General features: G+C 44.6%; 1 protein-coding gene across 3 annotated transcripts in view; it reads left to right on the plus strand.

Annotated features, from left to right (window-relative positions):
• The window catches only part of FGF12 (fibroblast growth factor 12), a 219,791-nt gene extending 201,363 nt beyond the window's left edge, over positions 1 to 18,428 (plus strand). For all 3 annotated transcript variants that reach the window (XM_038145295.1, XM_038145296.1, XM_038145294.1), the window contains 2 exons: positions 9,373 to 9,571; positions 18,226 to 18,428. In XM_038145295.1, the coding sequence (XP_038001223.1) occupies positions 9,373 to 9,571; positions 18,226 to 18,344 (318 nt within the window). In that variant the 3' untranslated portion in view covers positions 18,345 to 18,428. The remainder of the gene's footprint in view (positions 1 to 9,372; positions 9,572 to 18,225) is intronic.
• The last annotated feature ends 741 nt before the right edge of the window (positions 18,429 to 19,169 follow it).

Genomic DNA, 19,169 nt, shown 5'->3' on the forward strand with positions numbered 1-19,169 from the left:
AGAATATTCTGTGAACCTTTCCTTCTCACTGTGTAGGCACTGCAGCAGGGGGTGGGAAGAGCCACATAAATTGTCACACTTTGTAACATTTCATCTTGGTTGTACGAACCTGCTGGTCCGACACCAGCTCACCCCGGTCTCAGTTGATGCTTCAGACCACAGGACCTTCTGTTAATTGCCCAGTTGTAGCTAATCTGTCAGTAAGCTGTCAAAATATTAATAATCTAGCACCACTCATTTTCAAAATGGATGTTTCAACAGCAAAGAAATTGAATTTCCAGCCCTGGTCATGACAGCTCTGAAACTGGTTTAATGCAGGAGAGATCTTTCCAGCATTAAGAAAGATAGAGTGTGTTTCCAGCGATTCTCACAGTTTGAATTTAAGAGTCAAAGCAGAGAGGCTATCTCAGCACATCAGCATCTCAGGGCTGTAATAGGCCTGGTGAGCTCCTTGGCAAGTCCTCTTATCTTCTGCCCACGTGACGATGAATTACACAGAAGAAATGAGCTACACAGAAAATTGGGTTGAGGCCATTTTCTTCCCTCAGACCTGCACTCCATGCAGGCTGTACCATGGGGTGAGAACAGGGCAGTTTTGTCTGTGTGTTAAAAGCCATGAAACCACACTAAGACTAAGACTATTCTTTACAAGGGCTGGGGCTTATTCTCAGTCCTTTTCTTGCTGATATTGTTATAATTGGATTATGTCATTTATGTCAGAAAGAGAGGTTGTTTGCCTAAGAAACTGAGCTGTAACTTGGTTGAAATTTGTTTCTCCACTCACTGACACCTCCTGTTTGCAGACCACATAGCCAGCCGTCTGGTCTTTCAGTGCCCAGGACCTCAGCACAAAAATGTAGGAATGATGAGGTCTACCCTGTCCTCCTGTCATTGTGAGGGCATTTTATTGAATGCCCAAGGCATTTATACTCTGTTGTGAGCCCTTGAGGATGATTTTCATATCAATAATAACATGATAAACCCAATATTGACTGCTTATTTTCCACTAAAAGGTTTCCTTTGACTATCAGAAGAAAATAATCTCATGTTTATAAATGCATAACCAATACTTTAGTTTATCCATTGTAATTATTATCAACAATAATAAAAATAGCAGGATCACAAACATAACCAAAGGCAACAAATCAATTTATTCTGCCCTGTACTCAGACTCAGATGGATGCCAAGAAACAGAGATCATAGGTTCAGAGCATCCCATCTGGCTGTGTTTCTAGGGTTCTCACATTATTATTTTTCTTTATAGTTATTTCAGGCTTTAGCAGATGAGGCAGTACGATGCTAATTTAGGAAATCTGTTCTTCTTGTGTGCAACTAACATATCTTCATCTAGTGCCATCTTGTCTCATGATCATTATGTCTGAAAGCAAAAATATATTTCTGGATGGTGTTTTGGAGTAAGCAGAGTTGATAACATTGTTAGCAATTTCAGACACTTTGTCAGGAAAACAGAATGTAGAGAAGACAATAGATGAGTTGGGATTCCCCAGTTAGAAATTATCCTGGGGTGTCACCAGATCCCCATGCTGCCAGAAATGCAATACCAGGGACAATGGTGTTAGGAAACCCGTTTCGTGGGAAGCAGTTGCTTTCCTGGAAGAGCAGTGCTGCTCTGGATGGGCCAAATGCCACATGAGTGAGCTGTGCTGTGATCACTACTCCAGTTCATAGCAGCCCAAACTTTCAGAGGCTTTAAAATTCCAGCTTGAAATAAAATCCAAAATTAAAAACCAAATCAGTCAAGTAAATCCTAAATATACCTTATATTTTAAAAAGAAGGGATGAAAATTTACTCTGCCCAACCATGAATTTGAATTTGGGGTCCATTGTTGAGAAAAAGTGAAGCAAAGGGCAGAATATGTGCCTTGCTCAGTGTGCCACGTGGGTGAGCAGCTCGATGTGCTGCCTTCTGCAGGTCCCACTGCCCACAGAGCTGTGCAGTCATTGGTACCCAGAGTTGACTGACGGAGCCTGTTCTCATCCAGCCCCTCTGGGCTCTCCAGGGAGGTATGGAAGTGAGCAGCCTGGCTGGAAGAGTCGTCCCCAGTTATGTTCTTGTCAGCAATCATTAAGCTGAAAGCTGTCTTCCTGCGAGGATTGCGTGCGCGAGCAGCTCACCGAAGGCCAATGCAGTGAATTTGGGCACTTTATGAAGTATTTGTTGCAAATGTGCCCGCACAATGGGCAGGCCAGGAGCTAAAAGCAAAAGAACACCACTGAGCTGTGGTGGGGTGGACAGGTCTGGATTAGGATCCCCAAAACTCATTTGCTTTGTAGCCAGAGGGAGCCTGTGGCTTGTGTGGATCTGTGTGTGCTCACTGCAGTCGAGGTAACTGGTTTATCTGGGGTGAAACAGAGCTCAGTGTCTGGCAGAACCTACCACGGGCTTTGGTCAATACTCTGCTGAGTGCTTTGCTCTGTGGGCAGATGTCCTTGCTGCTGCAGGACACCTTGGGCATGTCCATGCTGCAATCACACCTTTGTCTCCAGCATTCCTCGGTGAGGGTGACGTGAATAATTTAATCAGTCCTTGAACACTGAAAGGTGCTTGAGGACAACCTTTGTCTGCAAATAAAGACCGGCAGCCTAATTACAGAGGCTTGTCCAGCACTTGGGTTTTTTTGCCTGTCTAGGAATATTGGGTCAGCTCACAAGACTTAGCAGATCTGCACTCCACTTCTTGTGTAGGTGTTTTAAAGGGAAGTCAGCTGAACAATTATTTACCTTGAGTACAGAGAGTTCCCACAAAAGTGAGGGCAGATAGCCCTCTAGTTAAATTTTCAGAGGCAGTAAGTTAGGTGACTTGCTAATGCTGCTTCCCAGCTCCGGGAGCTGGAGAACAGACCTGCATGGATGATGATTTATTTGAAAATGTGTTCCCTCCAGCCCACAGATGGTCCAGGCGGAGTCAGAATGCTTTCAGATACCATATTGCCACACTGTACACTCCCATGTAGCAGCTTGTTATTTTAAAATGTATCTGCTCTCTCCTACTTCTAAAAGGCCACCAAGAAGACTTGTCACCAATCTCTTATGGAGCTAGAAGGGGGAGGAAGAGTGGAGTGTGAAGAGTAGAATATCACCTGCCATCTGGACAAAGATGTGATGAGATGTAAAGTTTGGATGCACATTTGCGGTTCTTGATCACATGCCAAGAGAGAGCTCAGCTACAATTATCTTCAAGCATTTCCAGACAGATGCAACCCTAGGTCAGGGGAGAAGCTGCACAGAGGCAGGTGGGCACTGAACCACATTGGAGTCTGTGCAAGGCATCTCTGCCTGTGGCAGTGCTGCTGGGCTCTGCACAAGGCTTACCCTGCAAATGGAACCTCTGTGGTTAAAGACCTGTCCTGGCAATAAGAGCACGCCAGGATCAGGTGCTGTCGTATGAGGTCTGTGGTCACAAATTCCCAGATATTCAAAAACATAGTCTCTAAGCTTTCAGGGGTTTAAATGGGAGTTGGGCATTTGCATTTCATCTGGAAGCCCAAATGTCTTCAAGAATCCAGCGTCTTGCACATCCATATTGATTTCAATGCTGAATTTCTCAGTGCTGTTAGCATCAGAGGATGGTTGATGAAACCCTGCCTTAACTGAGGTCAGTGGGGAATGTAGAATGGGCTTTACTGGGTAAAGAGTACCATAAAACAGATGCTCTTCTCTAGTGCCATCCTTTTCCCTGGGATGGAACAGTGCTTACACAGACAAGTGAACACAATCCAATCATTCCATGCTCTGCCTCCGCAACAACAGTGAAGTGCCACAGCTGATAGCTGTGCTGATATTTATGATTCCTACTTAATATGTTTTAAATGAGTTTATGACCTCTTAAGTATTAACACTAACATCAGTAAGTATCCTCAGCCAGATTCTCTGGGAGGGAAGCCTTGCCATGCCATAGACTATGGTGCAGTTTAGTGCTTTTATCCCATCTGAAGGTCTGACTCTGTAATTGTGTAGAATGTAAAAGAGAAACCCATAAGTGCTGTAAACAAAGGAAAACTGTTACTCTGGGAGTGTGTTAGTTAGATATTTCAACACTCATAATTAACATCCCTTTCCTAAACTGTGGCACAAACTACTTGCAGAATGGGTTTTTTCTTTTATTGCTGCTAGTTTCAGTGACTAAATTTATTAAGTCATTAGGTTTGCTAGTGGATGTGTGTATTTGCTGTTCTCCTTTGGGTTATAATAAAAGGAGATCTTGAAAAAAAAAAAAAAGACATCTTTATTTATCCGGCAATTTTGGGAATGTTTGTAGGGAAATGGTGAGCAGTATGAACAAAGCTGCCCAGTCTGGGGGGAGGCTGAGTGAGCAGCTGGGTTTGAATACAACAGCAGCCTGTGACAATTTCCTGCTGGCTTTCCCTCAGCATTGCATATGGAAACCTGTCACCATTTCTCTGATGATCTGGGGACACCAGGGGTTTCTGGGGAGCAGATTGCTGGCTCTCGTGACCAGAATCCAGATGCACCATGCTGTTGCTTACTGGGGACCCTTTATTTTGCCCCTCCTGGCTGAGGATGCTCAGTGGCAGAGATGCTCCCAGGCTGGTATGGCAGGGGCTGGCACTGTCTTCTTCAGCAGCACCAGGGCTGTCCACTGCCCTGGCAGCACTGTGACTGCACCAGGGCTACAGCACTGTTGAGGTGACATTTTTTGAAGAAGCTGAGATCTCCAAGGCTGTCAGTGCATTGCTGAATGCCCTGCAGATTTGTGCCCACAGGTCTGACAGCAGTGCCTCTGCACTGATGTCTGTGGAACTTCTCTGGCTTTACAGAAATGCAAAGGAGGGTCCAGTCAAACTTACTGTGTTCAAAGAGTTTGGATTAGATCTACCTGACCAGGCTAGGTGACAGCTGAGGTGGATTAGAAAAAAAAAATCTGCCCTCTCACAAGCCACTGCCATTCTGTGCTGTGGTAAGAGATAGATGGGCCCAGACATTCGCACCATCTCCCAGAAGAACCAAACTAGCTCAAGTGATGCAGAGATTGGCTTGTGCCTGAAAGTCACATCCATATTTCCATCTACAGATGGCAGGAGACACTACTGGGATCAGGGATAAATGAAACATCTTGGTTTTCTAACCCAGAAATAACTTCTGGGGCAATCTGTGGTACCTCAGACCCTCCCTGCGCAGGTCTGGCACACCGAATCCCCCCAGTGGCAGATGCATCCATTTAGCTCCTCTTGGTTCCAGGTATCATTGAATGTGATCTCCCTTTTTTCCTGTGTGAGTGTGATAGCTACTGTGTTGGTTTTTTATTTTTTAGACTGTGAAATTTCCAGTAAAACTGCAGTTAGCACAAACCAGACCTATGTTTGTTTTTTCAAAGCAAATCTAATTACTCTTCTTAATACAATTGCCTTTTGTTCAAAGGGACTGGATTGAGATGCAAAATACAAGTTGCAAGCAGATGCTAACCATTTTGCATGTAAATTACTAATGGGTTTTTTTTTGCAAATATTTCATACAAGTTTTTAATTTAATAATTTAAAAAGAACTGCTTTTCCAAGCCACTTTCAGTAATATCTGTAGACACTTTAAAAAATACCTCAGGCTCTAAATCTCCAGCTGGTAAACAAATAAATGTATTTATTTACTTTGTATGCAAAAATAATTCAGTCAAAGGCATATTTCACATTCAATTAAATTTAGAGAATCTTTTTTTTTTCTACAAATCACAAGCATTCTCTTTAATGAGAAGAACTGATGGGCTTTCTGAATGAGCTGAGTTCATGACAGTCCTGACAGGGGTCCTCAGTGGACTTTGTGCAGAAAATAGAGTCACTGTTTATTTCTTTGTTTAAAGACTGAAAATGGTGATTAAAAGATGGAAGCCACCTGTCTTATACCTGGTCATGCCATTTCAATCAAGGAGAGAGTTGAAAAATTAATTGAGTGGGACTTGTTATAACCCTGTTTTCAAAGGTCCCTGCAGCAAGTGAGGACATGAAGTGGTGCTCATGACCCCAGCATTATCTCTGGGGCAGGATGTCCTTATGTCCTATCAGAAGCACCTGGGGAGCACAGCCTGAGGATCCCTTTGTTGTGTTTACTCACTCTTGATCTGAGATGAAGAGAAAGTATTGGACTCCAGGTCTGCCCATCTAGCGCATTTCATCAACTGTTAATTTCTCTTATAAACAAAATCAAACAAATAAAAAACGCCTAAATTGTGCATGACCCAGAGGTCTGGTGAATAGATCAGCAATTTTTTAAAAATACCTTTTGTTATCTCAGATTTCTGTCTGTGCAGCAGTGGCTGCTGCAAACTGCTTTGCTATTGTGCAGTCTGTTGTGCTCACCTGCACGTCTGTCTTTCTTCTCAGCTCATCTCAGCCTAAGACAACTGAAACAGTAGTTCCCACCTGATTCAGCATAATTGCACAATTAATTTTGACAGTGAAGCTTGTAGAGAGGTTCTGCCGTAAATATCCCAATAGCCTTTTGTTATTGGTAGCCCCAAAGCTGACAGCAAAAGGTGTGTGATGAAACTAAATGATGCAGTCTAGCTGAAGGCTGGCTGTGGGGCACCAAGAAGACACCAGTGAAGAAAAACATAAGGGTTTGCATGGTCATGAGATTTAGAGGACACTCTAAAAATCCTCGGGCAATTCTTGGGATAGTGGCCCCAGTCCTGCTCCTCTGCCCTGTCTCCTCTCCAGTCAGCTGGTTCTTTCTTCATCCTCTTGCTCTTTGTGTCAAGTCCATGGTAGTGCCCACAGAGATTTCTGCTGCTCAGACCTGTGAGGACCCTGGGATGTGTCAGTTTGTGGCAGGATGAGCAGTGTCCCATGGGTGTCTGTCTCCACCTGGCACAGCTGTTGCAGGTGACATGATGCACGTAAGAAGGAGGGTAATAGTGGGTAAACCCAGTATTATTTAACTAGAAGTTAGCTGTCAAATCTTTGGGTTTCTAGGCTGCTGAATGGACAGAGCTGGGGTGTTTCATAGTAGTGTTGCCATGGTTCAAATCCTGAAGTGCTGTTTCCACTGACTTACGGGAGATGAAGAATCAACCAGCCAAGTCACAAAACAAATGGGATGCTTTTCTTTGCTTGTGGGGGAGTGTAAACATTTAAAGGAAATCAATAGATTTTTCTTTATTTTCTTAAAATCTTCATTACTTTGATGTCTTTACATGCATTTGCTTTAAAATAATATAAGAATTTTGTGAGATAATTGGTACAAGTGGGTATACAATACAGCATCTGCTTTTATGAACTACTGCTGCATGTCATAAAATATTACACTGCAGTAATTTTAAAATAGATATTGAGCTGAAAACTTAACTTGCAATAACTTCTAATTAAAATATCTTTTTTTTTCTTTGTGAAGCTACGTTTTCAAAATGCATTAGCTTTTATATTCCTTCTTCATTGAAAATAGTCTTAGTTCCATGTTTTAAGTCAAAGTTGGGAGCTGTCTTTCACAGCCCACCAACTTTTTCGTCCCCCTAAAGGGAATTTTCGTGATCAGCTTTTACTGATGGGGTAATGAAGGCATGGGAAAGGGGATTGAGTTGTCCAGTTTGGCTTGAGAGCTGCTGCCTGGCTGGGCCTGGTGCCAGGGAGTGCCCCCAAGCCAGCAGTTCAGAGGCAGCTCCTGCAAACCCAGCTCCCAGGTGAGCTGCGCCTTCCCAGGCAAGCCAAAGCCTGGAGATAAAGGGCAGATTAAGGAATGCTTAAACACTGTTCTTTTGGGAAGCTACTTCAAACACCATTTTATAATGCTCCAAGTCATCTAGATCTCTCTTAACTTGTTTCACTCTCTTTTAAAAATATTTACTTCTCTGGCATGAAGGACTCCCTCAGATAAGGCAAAAAGGCCCGTTTTGCTGATGGTATTTTTACCTGGGTGGTTCTAATGATTGATGCAAAATTCACGTGTGCAGCACAGCTCTGTGCTTTCTGCTGTGCTTTATCTTCTGTAGCTTCAAGCCTGCCAGTCTCTGCAGGTCTGTTGCACACTGGATTTATTGTCACACCAGCAACACTTTATATAACCCCCAGATCTCTTGGGAACATGTTCCTGAGTGTTGCTGAATGCTCAGAATGTTTGCTCTTAAATAAGGTCTGCAGTAAACACGTGGCATTACTCCAGATGCTTTGGTCGATGTTGGTCATGGGTTTTGCATTGGCAAGGCTGGAGGAGCTCCCAAAGACTTGGGAGTGGCTAAGGTTTGGGAGGGAGCATCACTTGCCTGTAGAAGCATCTGCCTTCACTCACAGGCCTCAGAAATGCCATGTCTGGGACCTGTAAGAAGGGATTTTTTTTGCTGAAACAGTTTTGCTTCAGAAAATGAATTTTCATTGTGGCTTGAACTTTTTTTGCAAGAATGGTTTTTAGAAAATTAGTGGGAGAATTTGTTTGGCCAGGATAGATTTTCTGCTCAATCTCAAAGTCTGGGAACAAAACCCAACCCACAAACAACCACATATGACTCCCAGAAGGTTGGGGAGCGCACTGTTACAGAATCCCCTGGCCAGCCAGATCTTTTAAAAGAGGTTTACTATTTCTCTGTTCTGAAAATCTTGAATACTGGGACATAACAAGTACTGGTCCATAGCTGAGTGTAGTTTCGTCCTGGAGACTTCATGCAAAGCCAGGGCAAGTGGCAATGGCACAGCCACTCCCACAGACATCACAGGCTTAGGGGATGTCCTAGACAGATCCATATGTGCTCTGCTCCAGGGCAGGTGTGGAAATGCTTCTCGGTGCCTGCAGAAATACTTATGCCAGAAATCTTGAAAATTACTTCTTTCTCTTTATTGAAAGATTTCCAGGCTTTGTGCCAGCATTTCCCTACACCGCTTTTGAAATTAAATGGTTTACTTGCTTTTGTACCCTCATTTCTTTGAATCCTCTTAAATGGTTCAATAAACTGCCTTTTGCCTCTAAGAATTTGAAGAAACTTCAATATCTTAGACAACAAGCATTGTAGCATTGTACCTTTGCCCATCACAGGGAAGGTATGAGCAAAGCCAGGGGAAGGCATCAGGAACGGCAAGGCTGTCTCTGCTTCTCAGCTCTCTTTTTCTTTCTTTTGCTTAGTATTAAAGTCTAAATCCTGGCAAGTTTCTGACTTTTCCTGCACATTTTTCATGCCTGTTCACTGTAGGCTGTTTTGCAAAGCACAGCTCTGCCAGGGAAGGACAGCCTTGCCTTTCAGCTGGGAGTTGTCTGGATGGGTGTTACGGCTGGGAGCTGGCATTGCTGGTGCCTGTTGTTTTCTGTTGCTAACTGCAGTGCATGACTGTTGTGTATCACTCAGTGATGCCTAATTTAGAAGATCAATGATTATTAATTCTTCCATTGCTTTTCCTTCTTTTCTCTCTCTTACTGCAGGATGTTTTCACACCAGAGTGCAAATTTAAAGAATCTGTCTTTGAAAACTACTACGTTATTTATTCTTCCACGCTGTACCGGCAGCAAGAATCGGGACGAGCGTGGTTCCTGGGACTCAATAAAGAAGGTCAAATTATGAAGGGAAACCGAGTGAAAAAAACCAAACCCTCATCACATTTTGTACCCAAACCCATTGAAGGTATGGAATCTGCCCACTTTCTCCCTCAGTGGGGTTTGGGTAGGGGGAGGTAACAACTTCAGAGTTGGGGTTTCCTGGGTGGAGGTGTTTGGCTTCGAGTCCAGAAAGCAAGAAGAAATGTTGGTAGCACTTCAGGTAAGTGCTAGGCTGCACTGTTAGCATTTCCTCTGCTTCCTTCTAGCCTCAAAGGGGTTTCTTAGCTTTGGGGTGCTAAAGGATGAATTTAAAAGCCCAGCCACACAAATTACTGCTAAAGAAAAGCAGCCAGCAGTTCCAAAGGAATGTGATGCAGCAGTGATCACAGTGTTGTCTTCTCAGAGGATTTTGCCAGTGTATTTCAGTAGATTTCCAGTCCCATATAGAGTCAGTAGAGACAGGATACATCTCACCTGATTTTAGACTTTGGCACTGCGTTCATAGTAACAGAAGAAAAATGGGTCCTATCAGCACAGCTGTGGATGTTCTTTATATGTCTAGCCTGAGATTAAATCTGTTTTTCCTCATATGTAAAGACATCCTAGTTACTCACTGGGGGGTAAAGTTGTTGTCCCAAGTTAGATGGGATGCTGTCATGCCATATGCCTTCATCACAGTGTGAGGCTTCAGTGAAAGTCATGGAGTTGAAGTTCTGCCCTCCTGCTGATGCCTGTACACTCTGAAGTGTGCCTCAGGCTCCTGCCAGGACATTTTGCTTTTTATGGGCTGGCCCCTAATAAATGGAGAGATAGTGTGTGATAAGCCTAGTACTTAACAGGTACTAACTTGATTCTGGAAACAGCACTTCTTATCTCTTGCTTGGGAAAAGCACAACTTTTTGATCCCCAAACTAGGTATGCCTGTCTGACTCCATCTTTGTCCTGCCATTTGTCTCCTTCAGGGACACAGTAGCCTGGAGCTGGCCTTGGCTGCACAACTCTGTGCTCCCTCTCACCACTCCATGTTGGCTGTGGGAGAAGGTTTGAACTGATGCTCCCCTAACAGGTACCACTCACAAGTGGTGGAGGCCACAGCTCACTCCACACAGCAATGGCCTTTTTAAAACCTTCCCAGCTCAGGGGTGGGAGGTTGTGAGTGTAAGGAAAAGACCATCTGAAGCAAAGCATGAGGGAAATTCAGTGCAGCATTCCCAGAGTATCTGTGGGCTTTGCACAGGTAATGGAAATGTTGAAAGAGCAGAGAATGACCTGGAGCTGCTTGTCCTGTGCATGTTTTCAGCAGCTTCTCAGCAGCCAGGAGCCCTTTGTTGTTTATCTGAGGCATTAGTGGGATTGGTACCCTAAGCCCTTGTGTGTTGCTAAGGAACAGGGCCTGCTTCAGGCATGGGGTTGGTCACCAGCTTCTCTCTTGCCTGGACCGCAAGAAGAGTCTTTTACCAGCACCAGCTTTCACAGCTGGGTTTCCAGCTCCTCCTGGTATTTCTTCTCTGCCTGGCTGGGCGTTGGCACTGATCAGTGGTATCTTCTGAATCCAGGCTTCTTTTTTAATCTAGCATGCACGGCATCTGCTGAACAGCTCAACAGTTCCTTCTGCATTCATTAAACTAGGCCATTCCTGTGGCTCTCCTCGTGGAAAGCCTTGCCTGAACAGAGCTGCCTGACCCGCAGCAGAGATCTCATTTCAGCAAATGCCGCTCTGGCTTTCATTTTGAATAACCCAGCCCAGCCTGAGAGCTTCCCTTTCCCGCAGTTGCATCCTCCCACACTTGCCTCAATCACAGCTGTCACATAACCTCCGGAGCAGTGAGCGCTTTGGAAGTTGGCAGCCAAATTAAGGGCTCCTCCACTCCTTCCCTCCTCCACATGCTTTGCAGTCAGGCTTTGTGAGCACTGCTGCATCAAAGAGCTGGCAGTCTCCCAAGCCAAGGCACGTGTCAGCTTCCCAAAGCATTCAGCTGTCTGGGACTGTGACTCCAGACGGAGGACTCTGTTCCCAAGCCTGAGATTCATTGTAGGTAGCACAGGCTTGTGGGGAGGGTTGGAGTAAAATGCGCTCGTCTCCACATGACTTCTCTGCACCGCATCCATCAAAGTCCCCGTGAGCAGAGCTTGCAAGCAGAGATGTTACAGAAAAGGGGCAATTCCTACCCTGTTTTAACAGCTTCTTTCTCTTTGTTATGACTCCAAGGAAATACTCAAAGCACTCTCCTGCTGTATTTGCATGTCGGTTCTGCAGAATGCTGTGGCTTGCCCCAGTGTGTGGGCTTTGCTGTTTATTCAGGACACAGCTTCCATCCACAGGAACTTTGCAGCTTCCATCCACAATCACACCCCCAGGTTTCCTGTTGCTGGATACCACCACCAGCATTAGCCCTGTCCCGTGATGGCTGACACAGGAATGTGTGCAAGGAGGAATCTGCTCCCCCTGGGAAGGAGAAGTGTCACATCCATTGCTAGGAATCACTTCACCTACCACTCAATAGCAGTTATATCTGAGATGAAACTTCCCTGTTGTTTCTGATGTACAGAAAAATTATACAGAAGTTTAGTGAAGAAAGGGTTCACAGGGAAGGGAAACAGAAAAATCCCAGATTGCTCCCTAAGCTAATTTGATTCCCATTACTTCATCCTGCTCTCTGAATTCAGAAGTCTCCTTGACATTGCAAATGGACAGTAAACTTATACATAAATAAGAAATAACCTCACAGATAATTTCTGAATACTCATGGGAGCACATATGCATATATGCACAGTGGTATCTATGTATGGATGTGTGTTATCTATGGCTTTTAGCAGCTATGGCTTTCTGCTGTGCTAAACACTCAGAGTGTTTTGACTCACGTAGATTGGCAGGAGGCTGGAGATATTTTGTACAAAATTCAATAGATACCAACTGGAAAAGTTTTGGGTCGGTAGGAGTTTTTTTTTTTAGTTTAGTGTAGGTAGGATTTGTTTGTTTTTGGAAATAAGATTAAGCTTAATCAATATGAAAGCACAAAAAACTTACTGAGTAATAACAGGGGAGACGTTAAGTTCTTCTCCCATCTGTGCACAGGCAAAGCCAAGGCAAACAGCCTGGTAGGCAGCAGTTGATGTACTGTGTGGTGCCAGTTTTGCTTCAAAACACACATACGCCACACATTTCTTTTGATATTTTTATTTCTGATCACTGATTATTCGAGCTAAATGAACCTTAAAGGGAAGACATCAAGATTGAACTAGACTGCACAAGAAATGAGCTTGAGTATAATTGTCATTTGGACAACAAGCAATCTTTTAGAGAAATTTCAGTCTCTTTAAGTGTCTCTAATGATTAGTTCTGGAACAATCCTACCATCCACAGTGTCTCTTGTTCTTCTAAATATCCAAATCCATCTCAATGTGAGAAGTTTCCAGTCATTTAAGTAGGAATATTATCAGATGCTTACTGTGGATGTGCTCTGTTATTCATATTTCCTTCTTCTTGAAGACATAATTTCCAAATGTAACTCTCCCAAAGAGTTACATTTTCTCTCTCTCCTGGCCCAAACTAGAAAACATTTAGGGTGGCAAATCTGGCCACAGAAGCAGAAAACGTCCTTCAAGTCAGCAGAGCAGTCCCTAACTCTGAATTTATGGTGCTTCAGCCCTCATGATGTGAACATGTCTCAGATACAAAGGTGACCTGTTAATGAATAGTCTGGATCCATTTATTACCACTGATGAATATCCAAGGAGTCAGATCCTTCCCAGTGTCATTCCTCAGGGAAATAACACACAGGTTTTTTTAAGGCAGAGTCCTCAGATGCTGTAAAGAAGTACAAGACTGTTGACTAGGAAAATGCAGTAGACCTCATGAAAAGTCTTCAAAGATGCCACCTTAATACATAGAGCATAGAGTCATAGGAAGTCTTGGGTTGGAAGGGACCTTAAACAACATCTAGTCCCAATCCCCTGCCATGGGCAGAGATGCCGCCCTCCCCAGATCAGGCTGTTCAGGACCTCATCCAGCCTTGCCTTGGGCACTTCCAGGGATGGGGCATCAACAGCTTCTCTGGGCAACCTGTGGGAGTGCCTCACTGCCCTCACAGAGAAAAATATCTTCCTAATGTCTAACCTAAACCTCTCCTTTTTAAATTTAAAACCATTCTCCCTTGTCCTGTTACTACCTGCCTGTATAAAAGGTTACTCTCCCAACATCCTAAAAAGTATTCTTAAAAAATCAAACCTCAAAATCTCCACACTCTATAAGTCTTTGCTAACACAGCTCCTCTCTTGGGTCTGTCTTCCAGGTGGGCAGGCTTTGGTATGTTTTCTATGCCACACTAACACACTTGTTCATCTATCAGACTCTTGATCATCTTATTAGATGGCAAATGGGATTATTTTAACCATCACAATTTTTTGCTTGGCTTTTTGCCATCCTGTGCTGCCTTTCTTATCTGAGCTAAGTGTGATTCCACCTGGCAAAATCCTTCGCATTTTACATGTCTGTCTTCACACCAGATAGACATGAGCTCACATACCTCTGAAAAGCATCAGCTGGGATTTAGAACACTGTACTTAAAGGCAGAAAACGAGGGTTCCTAATCACTCACTCCCTGGTGCCCCTGAGTGCTGCTGCTCAGGCAATTGTTTCCCTGCACCGAAGCACTGACAAATACAATCACTCGGGCAGATACCAACACCCAGAGTTAGAGCTCCAGGCAAGGAGCCTGCTCTGGGCTGCTACCAGAGGATGTGCTGCTTAGATCCAGCCCAGCACCACTGGGCACATGGTGATCCTGCAGGGCTGCCCACCTGCTGAACAGCAGCTTAGAAAAGTTTTGGTTCCTCCTGACTCGCAAGAGTCTGAGAAAAAGACACAAAATGAAGATGGATACATGAGAAATATCTAATGTGCTTAATAGGCTTTTTGCCATATTCTAGAGAAAGGAAATGGAGTTTGTTGCATCCCCTGAACCTCCTCAGCTTGCAGCGATGCCAAGTGAGAAATGCTAGGGTCAGGATGCAAAATGATGCTTCCCAAACTCAGGCAGTCCCTGATGCCCAGGGTGATTTCAGTGTCATCATGTGGGTGATGTGCCAGTGCCGTGTCTGGGAAACAGAAATGAGAGTGTGATCCTGTGCCAGCATGTAGGCAAGAGTTTGAGCTGTTTCTGGGTGACAGGCAGCCCCTTCCACGCCTTTGCCTTCAGGAAGTATGGTCCCTGCCACCCCCATCCTCCTCACTTGTACCCGTAGTCTCCCTCCTAATTGGTGAGTTTGTTCTTTGTGCAAAATTTTCCCTTGTGCCTGTGAGTGGTGGGCATTGCTGCTTCACAGGGGAGCAGGGAATCAAAAGCCACAAGAACCAGACATGGGCACAGCTCCACTGTGTTCACCCCCTTCCATTAATGCCTGCAGCTCTTCAGCAGATCAAGCTAACAGCACTTTCCAATTAAAGCATGAATATGGATGTGTTGATTGGAATCTGGGGCATAGGAGCTGATTATCTGATTGAAACTCCGAAGCATTAGCTTGGTTTCTAGACATTAAGGGCTGTATTTGGCTTGGTGTGTGGGTGTGGGTGGGTGGGAGAAGCAAGGCAAAGCAGGGAGGGAACTCTTGTTCTAGCTGAATTGCTCATCCTTCCAAAGTTCCTTGTGCTGTGTGCTCCAGCAGACCTCCCAGGTGCCTGGGCATGACTGTCACACTGCTGCTGCTTTACCTCAGTGCAGGTGACAGGGAAGTGTGTCTACACACACATACACACAGAGGGATCCCAAAGAGACCTGCCAGTGAGTGCCGCAAGTCCTGGAGCCCAGCGATGTACTTTCAAAGCTGGGAAGATCTGGGGACTCACAAGAGTCCGTTTGCAAACACCCCCTCCCCAGTCCATGACTAACATCTCCCTGCGTGAGTCACGCTCAGACTGCCTCAGTACAAAGAGGAACAAGCTGCAGTCCAAGAGCCTGTGTTGCACAACATGTTGGGCTGTCCTTGAAGCCCTGTGCCTGTGCAGATGTAGGTGTACACACCCCTGTGCCACAGTGCAGGGGGTTTACAGCCCCTGCTGAGCCACGGCCACAGCTCAGCATATGTGCACAAGCCTCTTGAGTAGGAGAATGTCCAGGCAGCTCTTGTGCATGATGCCATGTAAGTACTGCATGCGCTGATCCTGTAGGTGTATCTGAATACTGAAAATATGCTACAGATTTTCTGGCATGGGCTGTTGGCACAGACTGTCTGGTACAGAGGCTTTGACAGCTCTGTCTGAAAAGCTCAGTGTGAGCAGTCTCCAGCCATGCCCCACGTCAGTATTTGTATCCTGCACTAGAATGGGAGATTAAAATTTATAATTTCTGCTCTATTTGCTTGCCAGATACAGGGTTTCCTTCATTTGTAGCTGCAAATGTTGTTTATTTCAGTTGTCTGGTTTATATTCTTTACTCTGTGGACCTTGTTGGCAGCTCAAGGTTTTTGCCCAAAGGCCATGGTGAGAGGCAGAGAGTTGAGGAAAGGCAGCATGCCATGGTGCTGCTGCAGCATTCACCTGGGCTCAGTCCTTGTGGTTAAGCATCTGGCCCAGCCTGATGGGTTACTGGGGATGAGTGTGGCTGAGATGAGCTTGGTTCTGGGGGAAGAACTCGTGGAGGTCCCTCCAGCTCCAGCTTGGGACCAGAGAGGTCAGGATGAAGGCAACAGTGCACTTGAGACAAAACTTAGTGTATGGAATGTCAGTGGCACTGGGACAAGACTGGCACAAATACATAACTCTGCTCGGCAAACATCACATCCGAGAATAAGGTGAGTCACAGAAGTGAAGCACACCCTCAGTGCTATCCAAAGACTCTGCAGCTCAGGGTGAGAAATCACAAGGGCACAGGTTTTCCTCAGCTGTTAACCATTTCATATTTTCTTTAGGATTTTATTGGGTACTTCACCACAACAGGCAAATTCGCCATCACCACGTTGTTGAGTGACATTCCCCAAGGTGTGAGGCAGCTCAGGACTGAAAGGGGATGTGAGAGCCCTTTTCCATCTGTTGCTGCCATGCTACACATTGTCCTTGCAGCATGCAGACAACATCCATTGTCTGGACCTGATGGGCATCCTGGCCCAGACCCATGGGATAACTCCTTCATTTTCTGTTTTTTATTTTCTAATTTTCATGAAAAAAAAAATGGCTCCAGTAGCAGTAACAGTTTGCAGAGCATTACCTCCTTTCAGCCTTGCTGGGAGGACCAGTGTGTGTGTGTCTGTGTGTGTGTGTGTGTGTGTGTGTGTGTGTTTGTGTCTGTGTTTAAACTGCTTTGAAAGCCTTGCATGAAAAATACTCTATGGGAAAAGTAATATTTTTTCACTGCTCATATATTCAATTCAATATCCCTCCTATTAATACACACTTGACTGCACTTTATCTTTGTCCTGTATTGTTGCACAGTGCTGTGACTGTTTATCTAGGCAGGAGTAAAAGCAAGAGCAATAATGTCATTTTCAGCCTGCCTCTAATTGCTGGGATTTATTTCTTTAGATAATTTTTAAAGTTTTATTCTTGTTGATTACCCAGAACCAAGCCCTGATAGGCTCTATCCTGTGTTGGAGCTCTGTGCCATTGTTTGTGATGTGACAACTTCACAAAATGAAGCAGTACACAATCATTTCTTCATTTCCTAATTTTTGCAAAGATCTGGACATGACATTTGCAGTCTGGACCCGCCTTATGTTCTCAACTCCACTGTGCCTGCCCTTGAGATGCCTCACTCTTTCAATCTCATTTGCACTCTGCCACATTTGCGGTGAGCTCATCAGAGATGCTCTCCTTGGTGTGAACAGCTCATGCCCCTGCTCTGGCACACCTCACATGGCACAAGGACAGCCATGAGGACTTAGTCCACATGGTGAGCTGGATAAATGCTTTGTCCTGCTCAGGACGTGGGGATGAGCCATGCCTTGGGCAGACATTGCCTTCTCCGGCTGTCTGGGCTCCAGCAAGTGCATTTTTATAGGACACACACTGCATAGCCAGGGTCTGGAGAGAAGGTGCCCTCCAGCCACCCTGTTCTCAGGTGCTGCCAGACAACCACAGAAAGCTGGGACAGCTCCTGACTTGCTGTCACTGAACTCATCCCATGTGTCTGCTCTCAGCCCTGACCTTGGCTGGCTGGCTTGATTTACAGAGGAATAAATAGGAAGTGCTGAGAGCAGACCTCGGCTCTTGGCCGATGGAGCCAAATGGGCTTGAATCACCACTTCAGATCCACAGCTCAACACCCAGAAAGCCTTCATGGCTCAGCTGCAGGTGTAGTTTTGATTCAGGTCTCTCAAGGGCTTTGGTTGCAGGTCGAGGGTTGGGAACCGGGTCGTTCTTGAACCTGTTGTTAGATGATAATCAGCATCTCAAGGCAGTACATGGCTCTGTGAGCTAAAATGTTTATTTTATATATATGAATTTAACATGAAAAAACTGTAAAGCACATAAAACTTAGAAAGATTTATCTGTGAGCAGTCAATCTGCTGTTTCTCTCTGCCTTTGAAAGAATACAGAGACAGAAGCAAATGGCAGCAAGGGCAAGTAAACAGATCCTGCTTGGTAACACGATCTGCTGCTGGGTCAGCTGGGGTTTTGCAAGTGTGGGTGTGTGTGTGTGTTTGCAATGGGGCTGGAATCCAGTGTCATGTACAAAGAAATAATTTGTTATGGTCATGACTGTCTGTGACTTCAGGGCTGTTAACGGGAGTCTCTTCTGTTTGCAGTGTGCATGTACAGAGAGCCATCGCTGCATGAAATTGGAGAAAAACAAGGACGCTCAAGGAAAAGTTCAGGGACACCAACCATGAATGGAGGCAAAGTTGTTAACCAAGACTCGACATAGCTGACAAAAACCCTCCCTTCTTCCAACTCCTCCCCTCCCACCCACCTACCCACCCCACCTGGCGAAACCACACTGAGATGATGACAACTGGGCAAGGCAGGACCTACCGGTAGTGGCTTGGAGTGTGAACTCCAGAATCTTTCTTTGTGTAGGACGAGAAAATCGAAACCCAGATCCTGCCTGTTGCAACGTTTTAAAAAACAACAACAAAAAAAAAGTGAAGAAAAATGTTTTAAATCAGGACTCCATTAACATTTTCAAAAGCAAACTGTTTGCTCTGTGATCAAAGGGGGAAAAAATCTCATCTCTGCATAATAATAATAATAATAATAATAACAAATAAATATAATAATAATAATAATAATAATAAAGATGTTACCTTTAAAAATAAAACAAAGCTTTTGGAAAATTGAACTTAGCATATGATGTGCAACAAACACATGGGAATTGCATCCTGTGAGTGTGCTTTCTGTCTTATCCTTTCACCTCACGTTCACACCGCTGTTTTTAACATCCTTGCTTCCCTGGGGATGGATGGGATTTTTCACAAAGCAGGAAAGGTAGGGGTACATTATGGCTGTGTTTGCTCTGCTATCAGTAAAATATGGCCTGCCCGAATTAGGAGCCTGGCAGTTATGGGCAATGAAGTAGCTACTCTTTAATCAGCCTTTTCCATCTACATTCAAACCTTGTGTAGTTATTTGTTGCAAATGTCACTCCATGAGTTTATTTGACCCAAGTCTGGCATTTTATGCCTTTTTATCATAATTATTTATATGCTTGTTTTACTGTATTAGTTGCCAGGGGAATTTCAGAAATGGGTTT

This window comes from Motacilla alba, chromosome 9, assembly GCF_015832195.1.
Source record: "Motacilla alba alba isolate MOTALB_02 chromosome 9, Motacilla_alba_V1.0_pri, whole genome shotgun sequence".
Classification (NCBI taxonomy): Eukaryota; Metazoa; Chordata; class Aves; order Passeriformes; family Motacillidae; genus Motacilla; species Motacilla alba.